This window comes from Lingula anatina, chromosome 2, assembly GCF_051362555.1.
Source record: "Lingula anatina isolate TDL-2025a chromosome 2, LinAna3.0, whole genome shotgun sequence".
NCBI lineage: Eukaryota > Metazoa > Brachiopoda > Lingulata > Lingulida > Lingulidae > Lingula > Lingula anatina.
The window spans coordinates 15,594,509-15,611,044 of NC_141768.1; the positions used below are offsets into that span (position 1 = coordinate 15,594,509).

The 16,536-nt window shown below is 37.1% G+C and overlaps 1 protein-coding gene across 28 annotated transcripts in view; it reads left to right on the top strand.

The window, feature by feature from the left end:
- LOC106157441 (uncharacterized) overlaps positions 1-16,536 on the top strand; it is a 38,760-nt gene that overhangs the window by 15,944 nt on the left and 6,280 nt on the right. For 10 of the 28 annotated variants that reach the window (XM_087003587.1, XM_087003597.1, XM_013533084.2 and 7 more), the window contains 36 exons: positions 67-210; positions 496-639; positions 925-1,068; positions 1,358-1,501; positions 1,783-1,926; positions 2,148-2,291; positions 2,552-2,695; positions 2,979-3,122; positions 3,401-3,544; positions 3,794-3,937; positions 4,213-4,356; positions 4,579-4,722; positions 5,047-5,190; positions 5,458-5,610; positions 5,849-6,004; positions 6,276-6,419; positions 6,656-6,799; positions 7,162-7,314; positions 8,164-8,313; positions 8,596-8,754; positions 8,944-9,063; positions 9,229-9,387; positions 9,728-9,835; positions 10,142-10,315; positions 10,621-10,740; positions 10,897-11,067; positions 11,290-11,409; positions 11,558-11,716; positions 12,496-12,699; positions 13,200-13,415; positions 13,681-13,896; positions 14,220-14,435; positions 14,728-14,943; positions 15,235-15,450; positions 15,731-15,946; positions 16,180-16,395. In XM_087003587.1, the coding sequence (XP_086859713.1) occupies positions 67-210; positions 496-639; positions 925-1,068; positions 1,358-1,501; positions 1,783-1,926; positions 2,148-2,291; positions 2,552-2,695; positions 2,979-3,122; positions 3,401-3,544; positions 3,794-3,937; positions 4,213-4,356; positions 4,579-4,722; positions 5,047-5,190; positions 5,458-5,610; positions 5,849-6,004; positions 6,276-6,419; positions 6,656-6,799; positions 7,162-7,314; positions 8,164-8,313; positions 8,596-8,754; positions 8,944-9,063; positions 9,229-9,387; positions 9,728-9,835; positions 10,142-10,315; positions 10,621-10,740; positions 10,897-11,067; positions 11,290-11,409; positions 11,558-11,716; positions 12,496-12,699; positions 13,200-13,415; positions 13,681-13,896; positions 14,220-14,435; positions 14,728-14,943; positions 15,235-15,450; positions 15,731-15,946; positions 16,180-16,395 (5,778 nt within the window). The remainder of the gene's footprint in view (positions 1-66; positions 211-495; positions 640-924; positions 1,069-1,357; positions 1,502-1,782; positions 1,927-2,147; positions 2,292-2,551; positions 2,696-2,978; positions 3,123-3,400; positions 3,545-3,793; positions 3,938-4,212; positions 4,357-4,578; positions 4,723-5,046; positions 5,191-5,457; positions 5,611-5,848; positions 6,005-6,275; positions 6,420-6,655; positions 6,800-7,161; positions 7,315-8,163; positions 8,314-8,595; positions 8,755-8,943; positions 9,064-9,228; positions 9,388-9,727; positions 9,836-10,141; positions 10,316-10,620; positions 10,741-10,896; positions 11,068-11,289; positions 11,410-11,557; positions 11,717-12,495; positions 12,700-13,199; positions 13,416-13,680; positions 13,897-14,219; positions 14,436-14,727; positions 14,944-15,234; positions 15,451-15,730; positions 15,947-16,179; positions 16,396-16,536) is intronic. The other 18 variants (XM_087003601.1, XM_087003602.1, XM_024075487.2 and 15 more) reach the window with 16 other exon arrangements.

Below are 16,536 nucleotides of genomic sequence, written 5' to 3' on the forward strand. Positions count from 1 at the left end.
TTTTTTTTTTTTTTGCTTTTTCTTTCCTTTCTGTTGTGTTTATATCCTCCTGCTTATCTTCCTCAGCTACTTTGTCCCAGTGGACACAGTGGGGATCTTGTACTGTTACTTGTGGTGATGGATTACAATTCAGAACAAGAACATGTACTGGTACCGGTTGTCAAAGTTACAACCTGGAAGAGCGCAGAGTTTGTCAACAACAGGCCTGCAGTGAGTTTCCTCATCCTTTGCTAGGAAGCATATCAAAATGTATCGAATGTTTCCCCACAGTTTGTTTTTATTCTCGCTTTTTTCCACTTTTCCATTAAAGGTATTGCTTTTGGTATTTTTTATTTTAATGTTTTTAAGTTATTTTTAAAAAAACAACTTATCATTTTATCCTTTTCTTCACTTTTAAATTTATTCCATTTATTTTTATTATCCTATCTTGTCTTTGGCTGTTTTTCTTTCTCTGTCCTTTGTCTTTTGTTTATGTCTCCTGCTTATCTTCTTTAGCTACTTTGTCCCAGTGGACACAGTGGGGATCTTGTACTGTTACTTGTGGTGATGGATTACAATTCAGAACTAGAACATGTACTGGTAATGGTTGTCAAGGTTACAACCTAGAAGAAAGCAGAGTTTGTCGACAACAAGCTTGTAGTAAGTTTCCATTTTTTTTTGAAGAAACAATCCCACAAAAAGGAAATTGTTCCTTACTTTTTTCACACCTCTTTATATGGTTTTTACCAACATGATGATAATTGGTTTCAATATTTTTTGTTTTTAAGTACAGATTCTATGCTGTTAGAGCTTTTTCTCCTTTTCTTTCTCCCTTTTTCTCTTGCTCCTTTTTATATTTATTGTTATCCTCCTTTCTCCCACTTTGGCTATTTCTGTTCTTCTATCTTTTCTCTTCTGTTTATATCCCTTGCTTATCTTCCTCAGCTACTTTGTCCCAGTGGACACAGTGGGGATCTTGTACTGTAACTTGTGGTGATGGATTACAATTCAGAAGTAGAACATGTACTGGTAATGGTTGTCAAGGTTACAACCTGGAAGAAAGCAGAGTTTGTCGACAACAGGCTTGTAGTAAGTTTGCCCATCGTTTTGAAGGAAAGATTTCCACACATGGAATTTTCCCTGTTGTTTTTATTTTTAAACATTTTATGCTTTAGCAATGGTTATTGGTTTTGATATTATCTTTTTTTAAGTATACAGTCCCTTCCATTATAACCTTTTTTGTTAGTTTGTTTTCTTTCTTCCTTTATTTTTTTACTCTTTTTTGTATTTATTATTAATCTCCTTTCTCCAACTTTTGGCTACTTGCTTTTTTCTGTCTTTTCTCTTCTGTTTATTTTCTCCTGCTTATCTTCCTCAGCTACTTTGTCCCAGTGGACACAGTGGGGATCTTGTACTGTTACTTGTGGTGATGGATTACAATTCAGAAGTAGAACATGTACTGGTAATGGTTGCCAAAGTTACAACCTGGAAGAAAGCAGAGTTTGTCAACGTCAAGCCTGCAGTAAGTTTCCTCATCTTTGACAAGGAAGCATCTCAAAACATGCAAAATGTTTCCCCACTGTTTGTTTTTATTCACAATTTTTTAAAACACTTTTATACATACTTTGTAATCTCTTTTGCCATTATAATAAGTAGTTTTGGTATTTTCTGTTTTATATTTTTTAGTTATTTTAAAATAAAACTTTTTGTTTCTATGTTCTTTTATATTTATTTTTATCCTCCTTTTTCCTTCTTTGAACTGTTCTTCTTTCTCTGTCTTTTCACTTGTGTTTATTTCCTCAGCTACTTTGTCCCAGTGGACACAGTGGGGATCTTGTTCTGTTACTTGTGGTGATGGATTACAATTCAGAACTAGAACATGTACTGGTAATGGTTGTCAAGGTTACAATCTAGAAGAAAGCAGAGTTTGTCGACAACAAGCTTGTAGTAAGTTTCCACATCTTTTTTTCGGAAGCATTACCACACAAGGAACTTTTCTCTGCTTTTTTTATTTTAAGACATTTATATGCTTTTATGATGGTATTTGGTTTTGGAATTTTCCTGTTTTTAATTATAGCTTCAAAACCAATAGGACTTATTTCTTATTATCTTTCTTCCATTTTCTGTCCTTTCTCTTGTGTTTATATCCTCCTGCTTATCTTCCTCAGCTACTTTGTCCCAGTGGACACAGTGGGGATCTTGTACTGTTACTTGTGGTGATGGATTACAATTCAGAAGTAGAACATGTACTGGTGATGGTTGCCGAAGTTACAACCTAGAAGAAAGCAGAATTTGTCAACGTCAAGCCTGCAGTAAGTTTCCTCATCTTTGACAAGGAAACATCTCATTACCTGCAAAATGTTTCCCAACTGATTATTTTTATACATTTTTGCCATCAAAGTAATTGGTTTTGGTATTTTTTGTTTTTAAGTTTTTGAGTTATTTTTGAATATTACTTTCCTTTGTTCTTTTATATATTTATTATTATCATCCTCCTTTATCATTCTTTTGGCTATTTTTCTTTCTCTGTCCTTACTCTTGTGTTTTTTTTCTTCCTGCTTATCTTCCTCAGCTACTTTGTCCCAGTGGACACAGTGGGGATCTTGTACTGTTACTTGTGGTGATGGATTACAATTCAGAACTAGAACATGTACTGGTAACGGTTGTCAAGGTTACAACCTAGAAGAAAGCAGAGTTTGTAGACAACAAGCTTGTAGTAAGTTTCCAATTTTTTTAAGAAACAATCCCACAAAAAAGAAATGGTTCCTCACTTTTTTCACACCTTTATATGTTTTTTACCAACATAATGATAATTGGTTTCAATATTTTTTGTTTTTAAGTTTAGATTCAATGCTGTTAGAGCTTTTTCTGGTTTTCTTTCTCCCTTTCTTTTCTTGTTCTTTTTTATATTTATTGTTATCCTCTTTTCTCCCACTTTGGCTGTTTCTCTTCTTCCATCTTTTCTGTTGTGTTTATATCCCCCTGCTTATCTTCCTCAGCTACTTTGTCCCAGTGGACACAGTGGGGATCTTGTTCTGTTACTTGTGGTGATGGATTACAATCCAGAACTAGAACATGTTCTGGTAATGGTTGCCAAGGTTACAACCTGGAAGAAAGCAGAGTTTGTCAAAGACAGGCTTGTAGTGAGTTTTCACATCTTTTTAAGGAAACATTACCATACATGTATTTTTTACCGTTGTTGTTTTTATTTTTACTCATTTTTATATGCCTAAACCATGTTAATTGGTTTTGGTATTTTTTTGGTTTTTAGAATAGATTCAGGAGTATTTTGATTTTTATTTTCTTTTCTTTTTGGTCCTTTTTGCATTTGTTATCATTAAATTCCTTTTTTCTATCCTTGGCTATTTTTCTTTCCATATCCTTTCTTTTATGTTTATTTTCTTCCGCTTATCTTCCTCAGCTACTTTGTCCCAGTGGACACAGTGGGGATCTTGTACTGTTACTTGTGGTGATGGATTACAATTCAGAACTAGAACATGTACTGGTAATGGTTGCCAAGGTTACAACCTGGAAGAAAGCAGAGTTTGTCAACGTCAAGCCTGCAGTAAGTTTCCTCATCTTTGACAAGGAAGCATCTCAAAACATGCAAAAAGTATCCCCGTTGTTTGTCTTTATACACTTTTCTCATGATACTTATTGGTTTTTGGTATTTCTGTTATCCAGTTATTTTTAAATACACCTTTTTCCTATGTTCTTTTACATATTTATTGTTATCCTCCTTTCTCCTGCTTTGGCTGTTTTTCTTTCTCCGTCCTTTCTCTTGTGTTTATATCCTCCTGCTTATCTTCCTCAGCTACTTTGTCTCAGTGGACACAGTGGGGATCTTGTACTGTTACTTGTGGTGATGGATTACAATTCAGAAGTAGAACATGTACTGGTAATGGTTGTCAAGGTTACAACCTAGAAGAGAGCAGAGTTTGTCGACAACAAGCCTGCAGTAAGTTTCCACATTTCTTTCAAGGAAACATTTCCACATAATGAATTTTTTCTCTAGTATTTTTGTCTTTACCCATTTTATATGCTTTTACTGTGGTTATTGGTTTTGGTATTTTCTGTTTTGAAGAATAGATTTGGATTATTTGGATTTTTCTTTTCCTTATTTTTGTCCTTTTTTCCCATTTATTATCATTATCATCCCTTCTTCTATCCTTGCCTATTTTTCTTTTTCTGTCCTTTCTCTTGTGTTTATATCCTCCTGCTTATCTTCCTCAGTTACTTTATCCCAGTGGACACAGTGGGGATCTTGCACTGTTACTTGTGGTGATGGATTACAATTCAGAACTAGAACATGTACTGGTAATGGTTGCCAAAGTTACAACCTGGAAGAAAGCAGAGTTTGTCAAAGACAGGCCTGCAGTAAGTATTTTGTGTGTGTGTGTGTCAAGTTTCAAAGTGGTAAAACACCCTACTTGCAGACACTACACTTCTTTTGGGGCCAGACTGGTTTCACCTGAACGTGTTTGTATCCAAATCATACTTTGCCTTGGTAATGGGTAACAGGTTGACTCTATTAATTGACACTCTTTAAATATTATATGTGCAAATGGGCTTAGATGTGTGATATTTCTCATTTTTTAGTCAACTTGTCACAGTGGTCGGCCTGGGGCACCTGTTCCGTCACGTGTGGAGAGGGTATGGAGATGAGAACCAGAACTTGCGTTGGCAGCAACTGTGCCAACCAACAGACACAGGAGACCAGACCTTGCACTCGTCCTGCTTGCCGTAAGTAGTGGTTTTTGATGAAAATTTCACTGTGTGTCTCATTTTAACTGTGCATTAAAAACTTTGAATTCCTTTCATTACTTTTGCTTTATATTTCACGTACTCTTTCGCATTTTACTTATTTGCACTTGTGTTCTTTCTGTCTGCTGTTTCTACTACATTTCTTTTTAAAATGAAATTTCTCATCCCTTGGTGTTGATTACTTCATCCTTTGTGAAGCATGTTGAACTATATTTTATTTTCTTCTTTTCACTTTACTGTCATTGCACACTCTTACTTCAGCCTGTTCTTACTATTGTCACAATTTATATCATTCCTACACAGAGGTTCTTGGTGATTGGGGTCAGTGGACTACATGCTCTGCCACGTGCGGAGGTGGCATGCAGTTCCGTAATCGTCCCTGCTCTGGCAATGCCTGTCAGTTCTTGAGAACACGAGAGAGCCGATCCTGCAACACTGACCAGTGTGGTAGGTGTGATAGTATGATTGTGAAAGGATGTGTTGGATGTGACACCATGGCAGTTTGTACTGATTCAGTATGAAGATATGCTATGACTGATTGTATAAATGACATCATTGCATACAAACAAGTTTTTTAATGCTGAAAGTTTTTGGTTAAAAAAAGAGTTTTAAACTTACCTACGACAAGTATGGATAAGAGAGTCAATTCACTGTCTGGGTGCAGTTAAGCATGTTATCGGAAGGTCTATTCAAGTTGCCTATTCCCACTTTCAGTTGTCCAGGCCCAGGTGTCCCAGTGGACTCAGTGGGGTCAGTGTAGTGCCCAGTGTGGTACTGGACAGCAGGAGAGAACCAGACAGTGCATGGCTGGGGACTGTACTGGAATGATGCTGAGGGAATCACAGAATTGCAATACACAACCATGTGGTGAGTATGCTATCTTTTCTATGGGACACTTAATATCACTTCTGTTTTCTTCTTTTCTTATATTTTTATGTATACTTGTAATATGATTTCTTTAATTTTTACTTGTAAGCAATAATCTTTATAAAATGTAAAATGAAGTATGAAATTTGACTCTGTAATTATAACCAAAATGCCTAATCATGAATCATTAATTTCAAATAAGCACTCGATTTGAATATGACTGTAATTTCTGATTCAGTCCAATATGGCCAGTGGACTCAATGGGGCACCTGCTCAGTAACCTGTGGTAGTGGTGTCCAGAGACGTACCCGTACCTGCAGTGGACTGCAATGTAATCTGAACCCAGGAGCCCTTGAGGAGACGAGAGCTTGTACCCTGCAGGACTGTGTGTCTGGTGAGTAGGAGAGAATCAGGAACTTTTGGACTCCTTTCCTCCAACACACACACAACAAAAGAAAAACTGTAGTTATATTTCAATTTTAACTTAAAAATAAATTGATTTTGAAATGCATGAATGATATTGACAATGAGTTTTTTTGTCAGCAAATGTAAAACACTATTAGTGTATTAAAAATCTATGTAATATTGGCAATTGAAACAGTAATGTAAATTAAACCAGTAGCATGAAAAACTTTTAACAACTTCTAAAACCCTTTGTTTCCTAGTGAGCCTGAGTGAGTGGGGCCAGTGGGGAGCTTGTAATGCTGAATGTGATGGAGGCGTGCAGATAAGAAACAGAGCTTGTTTTGGCAACGGCTGCCAAGGACAACGTCTCCAGGAGACCAGAAGCTGTAACCAACAGCCTTGTGGTAAGTGGTAGAATTTTTGTTTATTGCAGCTGCTGGTATTATAAGTTTTGTATTAAAACTAATTTAACACTGGCAAATATTGATCAACAAACACCTGTTTCTTCAAAGTTGTGTCAGTCAATAAAAATTTCTGGTACAAACATAGTATCTGATTTTTTTCCAGCTGTGTTTTCAACCATTTCCTTAATAGATATTCCTCTTCAATTAACCATAATCTCTCTCTCTTTCAATCCCAGTGTCTCTCTCCCAGTGGGGTCAGTGGTCAGTTTGTCCAGTCACCTGTAATGGTGGCACTCAGGTCAGGTCTAGGGCCTGCTTTGGCAGTGGGTGTGCCGATGTCCAGTTACAGGAGTCTCGCCCATGTGGACAGGAACCTTGTGGTAGGTTTAGGACTCATGTTGATTATCACTGGACTTCGTGGCAGAGCAATAGCTACTAACATTGCATTGTATTTTAAAGCTTATGCTTTCCTTTTGGAGTTTTTTGTTTGTCAGTTTATGTATTAATGTGTTGTTTTGTACTGTACTGTATCGCAGTGGGAATTTTTATGGTACTTCAAAACTGTGGATTTCTTGTTATGTAAAATGTGCAGTTAATAGCTGCACTGATGATTTTGCCATCAAAAGAGATTTGGAGAAGACTGCCATCTGGTCATTAAAGTCCTCCTTTTGTGGAGGACCAAAGTGGCCTGTCTTTCTTTAGGTTGCCACCTTTTTCATATATTATTTGCTTTGCTTGTTAGTATCAGAACCACAGGTTACAGAATGGGGTCAGTGGACGCAGTGCACTGCAACTTGCAATGGTGGAATACAGTTCCGTAGCCGCGCTTGCTTTGGTGCTGCATGCGTTGGTGTGCAATTGCAAGAATCACAAGCATGCAACCAACAACCATGTGGTATGTTTCCTCAGCAGTTCACCAGGCAGCTGGGATTAACACTTATAACCTATGATAACATTCTTCAATAGCACTACCTTATTCTGATTGCCATTTTAATTCTCACCTTGTCATCTTTAGATTTAATCTCTTATCTCTGTACCATACTTTTCCAGTGTTGACCATCATATGATCACTTTGCTGGTAACACACTCTGTTTCTGTGTATACATGGAGATGGTGCATCCTTTTTATTATCATGATGTTACTCTTACTATACACAATGTTACTTCTTTTCTCAAGTCTTTCTAATAATGATGTGGTCATCTTTTCCTTATACTTACAGGTTTGTGACTGTTTCTTAACTACAATAACTATTTTAGCTAATCAAATAACAGACGTCTTTGTTAAATCTCTCATATACTAATGATGTTTTCATACTATTTCAGTGGATGTATCATTATTGATGGCAAGCTATTCTCTATTCTTATTTCAAGTTTTCATCTGTACTAATAATGATTTACATATACTTTAAACAGAAACATTTCTTCAGTTTCTTCAGTTTACTAATATGATAATCTCTGTAAAATAGACCAATTTGATTTGGTATTTGTTGTGGCATATTTAAAACAATTACATCAAAGAGCATGGTTTGAAATGTAAAAGATGAGATTCAGATCACTCAGTTGATTGTTTTATAATTGTAAAACTTTGTTATACCTTTATTTGCTAAAAGAGGCATGTCTAATTTACTGAATAATGACAAAAGTGTTCTGATGGTTCGACTGTTATATGTGACACTGTGTTAGTTGTGCCATTGTGTTAGTTGTGACACTGTCTTAGTTGTGATGACATTGTTCTCATTTTACAGTCAGTGTTACTGAATGGAGCAACTGGGGCCAGTGTTCTGCTGAGTGCGATGGTGGTCTCCAGGTCCGCCAAAGAACATGCACAGGTGGCGCTGTAAATTGCCAGAACGTACAACTGCAGGAGTCAAGAGCCTGTAACTCACAGCCATGTGGTAGGTGCATCAGACCTGGGAGACTGTGATAGGATTTTTTGCAAATGCTTATATAACGAAAATAATATATATATGAGGCCTGCAAGGAAATTGCAGAAATATGATATAAAATTTAGTATTTGTACAAGCAGGTACAATAGAAATTCATTTACATGTAGTCCAGTATTTGATTATTCTCACTGCATAATTTTCACTTCAGGTCCCAAACCATACATTACATTCCAGTATTTCTGCAGTATTTGCTGTTCGCCTGTGATTAAATCTCATTTGGTTATGTTTCAGTGACCCTCACCCAGTGGAGTGAGTGGGGCACCTGCTCTGTGACTTGTGGGCAAGGTCTTCAGTTCAGAAACCGTCAGTGCACAGGCAGTCGCTGTGCTGCAGTCATCAAACAGGAGTCCAGACCCTGCACTCTCCAGCAGTGCCCAAGTACTAACACTGGTAAGGCATTCAGCTCTGGGTTAATTTTTGTTAATAAATTCAGATGTCATGCTGTGGGCATTCATAATTATTGGATGTAATTGAATGAAAGTATCTTTTAAAAAAGTAATTGAAAATTGATTCAGATGTCATGAGATAATATGAACAGTTTGAAAGTGAATCAAATATCCTTCATTCTTCACATTTTAGGTCCAGTGAAACCATCGGTGTTTGTGAGTCCTTTGTCCACTGGGCAAGGTGTTAATGTAACCTGGGTACCTCAGACCCCCAACATGGGCTACACATATGTCCTGCAGTATCGTACACCTGGTAAGTTCTTCTCAACATCTGTCTCCTCTTAAAAGTACCCCAGAAATTGCAAAGATCTGTGCAAACTGTACATGTTAATGCATATAAAAAATTCTTGCAAAGTGGACTTCATATAATTAATAATGTGAATGAACTTTCAAGTTGTATATTTTTATCAAAATTTAGGTGCTTTCTCCTGGACTAGCGGTGGTATGGAAACTTTCCGAGGGTGGATGGTTGTGCCAAACCTTCCTCTAGGCACCTATGAGATGAGAGTGATTGTTACTGCACCCAATGGACAGGAGACTGTCAGTGACATCATCAGAGCTGAAGTGGCCAACCAAGGTACACCGTCACAACCTAACACAATAGTCAGTTATATGTCACACTTAACACAATTGTTATAATTGTTATCTGACCTTTCACACAACATTCAGTATTATTAGTTGATGTTGTGACTTACAAAATGCCATTCTTAGTTTGATAGCACATTCATGAGATGTGATTAGTATGATTAACATTGACACACTTGCTGTGTAGATGCAACTTAACATGGCCACTCAAATCAGTTGTATATGTACAATTTAAAAGAGGTATATTTCATAAGGCTGTAAATGATGGATAAAAAATACGCCATCAATTTTAGTCAACTTACACAAGACTTAAGATTTTCTTTATTTTTCAGGTCCAGTACTCCCCAATCTGATCTTCTCCCAGAGCCCCACAGGTTTGAATGTGTCCTGGGTCCCCACTGACTCTGGACATAACCACATTGTGCAGTACAAGAGATCAAGTAGGCAGATTCACTTTTCTTTTTAATATTTGCGGTTCTTGTATCTTGTGCTTAGTGATGTTAATTGGAACTCCTTTGATAAGATATTGTTTGAATTTTGTGCAATTTATTTTGTCAGTTTCCAAAGGTACATACAGGTCAATGCCAGCAGTTGCACTTTTCCAATTCAATCCAATATTCAATTAAAAGAGTAATAAATGTGAATAGTTTATCAAAGCACATTGTGTACATATTTATATTTAGCTCCCTCTGATAGAAATTAATTTGGATCTCATTTTATCCCATTTGATTTTCTCCTTCCTCTAGCTGAATTTACATGGACCACAGCAGGCGAAGAGAGATTTAGAAACTACCTTATAATCCCCAACCTGACTCCAGGAAGCTATGAATTCCGTGTAATTGTGAGAAACAACCTTGGCGTGGAGACTGTGACTGATGTCTACAGGGTTGAAGTCAGGGAGACCTCTGGTGGACAGACAGGTAAGGCATTATTTTTTTGCCACAAGAGTAGATAAATAGATAGGTAAAGTAAAGAAATCTGGATCGTGTTCTTAGATGGCTCTGCTGGTACTTCTAACACAAAAGCACATTTGATGATATTACATGACCAAATAAAGTGTTCTTTAAAAAGATTACCTGCTTATGTCAGCACCGAAAGTGTTACTACAAGTATTTCTATAAATTGAGTCATACACAGTCACTAATTTGATGAGTGATTATTGTAGATTAAAATAGCATCCTCAGCATTTGGACACTTATGTTATTGCATTGTGCTATAACTTCAGGTCCAGCTTTACCAAACTTCAACATTCAACAGACAACCACTGGAACTGGTTTGAACATTTCGTGGGTGCCCGTCCCTGGCCTTCCGCGCAACACTTACATTGTTCAGTACAGAAGACCAGGTGAGAAGACTAGAGTGACAATATACATAATACATAATACTTATGGATATTTTTTTCTTGACCACTTTCAACTGAGCTAAAAAGACCTTAGATTTAGTAATGAGGACACCGCAGGCCTTTAATTTATTAATCTTTTGGCTACTTTACTTTTACTAGGTGAGCTTACTTGGACCAGTGGAGGCCAGGAGTCCTTCAATAACTTCATTATCATTCCAAGTCTCCCTACTGGCACCTATGAGTTCAGAATCATTGTAAGAAACAATCTTGGACAAGAAACTATCAGCCAGATCTTTAGAGTGGAGGTCAGACAAGCCAGTGGAACAACAGGTAATACTTCATGGCTATTTTCATATTTGAAATACTCAAATAAAATTGCAGAATATGTTCCGCCTATCCTCTCTCTGTCTCCCCCAACCTCCAAAAACTGTCTGTAAAATGACTTCACTGTTAATTTTATTTTATTTAATGAAACTAATGGTCAAAGGATTTCTACACAGGACATGCCTTAGATTATGCTTTATACAATTTTTCATTTATTGTTTTTTTCAGGTCCACAGATGCCCAACTTCAATGTGGCCTCTACAGGAGTGGGGACTGGACTGAATGTCTCCTGGGTGCCAATCCCTGGGGCCTTCGGAAACACATACATTGCCCAGTTCAGACAACCAGGTACCTCTCTCTCTCTCTCTCTCTCTCTCTCTCTCTCTCTCTCTCTCTCTCTCTCTCATAATTTCATCTATTTCACATTTTGTCTCTTTATATTCAACTCTCTATGGTTCTCAGGTTGTTAAATGTTTCCACTGTCCTACAATTATAGGAGCACCAACCTGGACTGTGGGCGGTCAGGATACCACAAACAACTACATCATTATCCCCAACCTCCCCGTCGGAACTTATGAGTTTAGAATGATTGTGAGGAACAACCTGGGTCAGGAAACTGTTAGCCAGATCTTCAGAGTTCAAGTCCAAGCAGCAGGTAAGACAGTGTTTTGGACTTGGCCCAAAGCTCCATAATCTTTTGCTAACAATGACTTATCAGCATTTTTTTTCAGGAGAAGATTTAAAATACAAGTTGGCATTCCAGTGACAGTTTTGGGGAAACCAAAGCATAATTATCTCAATCAAACATTTTAGCCTGAAAGAAATGCATAGGCCTTATATACTGTTTCATCTGCCAGATGAAAACATTTGTTTGGGGAAAAAAGAATGATTGTGATTATTATTATTTGTTTGTGTTTTGTCCAGATACTTTTCCAGTGAAGTTATTACACTATTTTGGGTTGGACTATTTGAACCATGAAATGTGTTGATGTCAACTAGTATACAATTGTTGTGAATGGCTGTTTTATAACTTTGTGTCATTGTTTCTGTGGCTTGTAGTTGTAGTATAGTTGTATTGTTAATCATAATGAAAAAAATACTGTAATTATCAATATGAAAACCATATCCTATGCTTTAAGCATTAATCAAATGTTTGTGCAAGAAAGTGTAAAAAAGCTTGAATTTAGTACTTAGTAACTAATCTTCCAAATATTTTAACTGTTTAGGTGTAAGTAACATAATCATGAGCTTCATGTAAATGTTTGTATTTGTCAAGCAGTAGTACCATGCTTATGTGAGCAACACACCCATGTACTTACAATGCTGTGAAAACAATATAACCATCAGTTTATGTGAGCAAAATCAGCATTCCCTTGTGCTTCTGTAACCTAATACAAACCCCAGTAACACCTTATCCTCACTGTGTGCTGTCAGGTGATACATTAGGAGAGTGGAGTCCATGGGGGGTGTTTGAGATGGCGTCAGGCAGGTTTATCCCAGACCAGTGTACCAGACCATGTGGCGGTGGCAAGCAGTTCCGTGGCAGACAGTGTATGGGAACTGAGGCTTTCTGTAGAAGCCAGCAGCTGGAGGAAGAACAGGACTGCAACACACAGCCCTGTACTAACAGCACTTCAGGTAGACTTCTAATACACTCAATACAATACAGTTGTTATACTGTCTCACCTAACACACTAAACACATTGCTTGAACATATGCAGTCTCAACTAACTCACTTGACACAAGGCTTTAATTGACTATATCAGCTATTTAACACTCTTAACTCATTGTTACAGTAACAAATTAAGTAAATCACCCAATGTTAATATTTTCCCCTCAGCATTGAACATGTAATTTCAAAATTAACATAATGTGTTAACTGCAAATTGAATGTGCTAGTGCATATTTATGTTTTAAAAATAAATTGTTATATTAAATTATTAACATTTTATGTGTTAACCCTAATATCTTTTATTTACATGTAAATTGGTCTTGTATGTATGTATGTATGTATGTATGTATGTATGTATGTATTTTGATACTATTGAAATAAGTATAAGTGTAACAAGGAAAGATGAGATGTAAGAGGGTAATGCTACCAATGACACTACTAACCTGTTAGCTGTTTTATATATTAGGAGATAGCCTTGGTGAATGGGGTCCTTGGGGAGTTGTAGAAATGGCCACAGGAAGATTTATTGAGGGAGAATGTACAAGACCATGTGATGGCGGAGTTCAATTTCGTGGGCGCCCATGTACAGGCTCTCAGAGTTTCTGTATGGGCCAACAGTTAGAAGAAGTCCGAGATTGCAATACTCAGCCATGTGGACCAGGAAATGGAACTAACACAGGAGGTAGTTGAGAAGAAAAATTATGTTGTTATAATTCCCCCCATATTTATATTCTTACAATGCTTATAACTAATAAAATGCCACCCTGCTTAACCTTACAGTATTCTAACTATAACCTTTTATAAAAAGGTTCTCTAACATTGAGTTGCCATGATAACTGTCAACCTCATTAATGTTAGTAACATCATACTGCTAATCTTCTTGTAAGATGCCTCGTAATTAATTCACAAAGAGACAGAACTAATCTATAAGCCAATCTGTATATCAGGAGATAGCCTTGGAGAATGGACACCTTGGGGAGTTGTAGAAAGGACCTCAGGAAGATTTATAGAAGGAGAATGTACAAGACCATGTGATGGCGGAGTCCAGTTCCGTGGTAGACAGTGTAGAGGCTCTCAGAGCTTCTGTATGAGTCAGCAGTTAGAAGAAGTCCGAGATTGTAATACTCAGCCATGTGGACCAGGAAATGGAACTAACACAGGAGGTAGTACTGCAGAAATAATTGTTGTCCTTATTACTAATTCTGATTTGTATGTAAATGTTATGGTTAAATATTAAACAAAATATAAAAAGGCACTAATATTTCTATCATTTATGTTTCCCAACTTAGTATTTTTTTTAATGTGTCAAGTAGTTTAACATTTATAGTTATCTTCAGACCTTCGTTTTTATTAGGTTACTATCACCCACTACCATTAATATCAGTATAGCTTTTACCTTACCCACCTTTCCCAAGAAAAACATGCTTAAAATCACAAATGTCATAAAAAGAATCATAACTAATCTGTGGGGCATTCTGCACATCAGGAGATACCCTTGGAGAATGGACACCTTGGGGAGTTGTAGAAATGGCGTCAGGAAGATTTATAGAAGGAGAATGTACAAGACCATGTGATGGCGGAGTCCAGTTCCGTGGTCGCCAATGTACAGGCTCTCAGAGCTTCTGTATGAGTCAGCAGTTAGAAGAAGTCCGAGATTGTAATACTCAGCCATGTGGACCAGGAAATGGAACTAACACAGGAGGTAGTTGAGAATATGAATTATGATAGTACTTTCTCATACATGCACATACATTGCTTATTACTGCTTAAATACCCCCTACTTAACCTATCAGTATTCTGAATGTTTGCTTATATCAACATGTACCAGTAGTTAGTATGCATATTAATATTTAGTTCCTGAAATCTAACAATAAGCAATTATCATTAACTGTCAGCTTTTATTTTGTTTGTAATGTTCTACCATTTTCCTAAGATGTCATTGTAATTAATGCAAAAGCAAGCACAACTAACCTATAAGCAATTATGTGTATAAGGAGATAGCCTTGGAGAATGGACACCTTGGGGAGTTGTAGAAAGAACCTCAGGAAGATTTGTAGAGGGAGAATGTACAAGACCATGTGATGGCGGAGTCCAGTTCCGTGGTAGACAGTGTAGAGGCTCACAGAGCTTCTGTATGAGTCAGCAGTTAGAAGAAGTCCGAGATTGTAATACTCAGCCATGTGGACCAGGAAATGGAACCAACACAGGAGGTAGTAGTTTAAACGAGAATTCTCCTTGTTACTAATTCTAATATGTGCACAAACTTAACTGTCTAGTAAAACAAATTCCTATCATCTATTTCCAAACTTTATGTATGTATGTTTTTGAATGTGCCAAAAAGATTGAGATGTATTGTTTGCTTTGCCTTTTAATAGATTGTATCACCCACTACCATTAACATCTGTTTAGCTTTAACCCTAATTAACAGAGCTACACTGCAGGGCATGATCAAAATCATGTCATAAAATAAAATACCTAACCAAAGTAATTCTGTGTATCAGGCGATAATCTTGGAGAATGGACACCTTGGGGAGTCGTAGAAATGGCGTCAGGAAGATTTGTAGAAGGAGAATGTACAAGACCATGTGATGGCGGTGTCCAGTTCCGTGGTCGCCAATGTACAGGCTCTCAGAGTTTCTGTACCAGTCAGCAGTTAGAAGAAGTCCGAGATTGTAATACTCAGCCATGTGGACCAGGAAATGGAACTAACACAGGAGGTAGTTGTACAAAACATAACTGTTGCCCTTGTTACTAATTCTAATACGTGTACAAACGTAACTGTCAGGTAGAAATAACAGACCTTATATTTCCATTATTAATGTTTTATAATATGCCACATAATTGATGGTGTTTTGTTGGTCTGTAACTTTTTTGGGTTTACAAAACTAGCGTCCTCTATAGTGAAAATAGGATTCAGATCACACATAGCTGGGAAATGGCTTTTATCACAAAAGTAATAAAAGAAACAGCTAACATATAAGCCATTCTGCATATCAGGAGATAGTCTTGGAGAATGGACACCTTGGGGAGTCATGGAAATGGCGTCAGGAAGATTTATAGAAGGAGAATGTACAAGACCATGTGATGGCGGAGTCCAGTTCCGTGGTCGCCAATGTACAGGCTCTCAGAGCTTCTGTATGAGTCAGCAATTAGAAGAAGTACGAGATTGTAATACTCAGCCATGTGGACCAGGAAACGGAACTAACACAGGAGGTAGTTAGATATATTAATTGAGAAATTGTTTTTCTATACTTACCCATAATCTGGAAAAAGACCATTTTTTTCAGATTTTGCTTGCCCTGATGCTAACAACATGTTACTCGCTTTGAATATGTGTATTTATATGTACTAAGTCTAATACTAAAAATTATAAGTCATAGCCAGATTTTTGTGTAATTAAACAATACACATGCAAAAACTGATCTGTGAGCTACTCTGCATATCAGGAGATAGCCTTGGAGAATGGACACCTTGGGGAGTGGTAGAAAGAACCTCAGGAAGATTTATAGAGGGAGAATGTACAAGGCCATGTGATGGCGGAGTCCAGTTCCGTGGTAGACAGTGTACAGGCTCTCAGAGCTTCTGTATGAGTCAGCAGTTAGAAGAAGTCCGAGATTGTAATACTCAGCCATGTGGACCAGGAAATGGAACTAACACAGGAGGTAGTTGAAACAGTAGTTGTGGAAATTGATACTAATTTAACCACATTTACAGATGGAATTTTTTTAATCAAGTACCCAAAATTTATAACCCATTAATACATCTCAGCTTTATATGTTTGTACGTATGACAATGTGCTTACA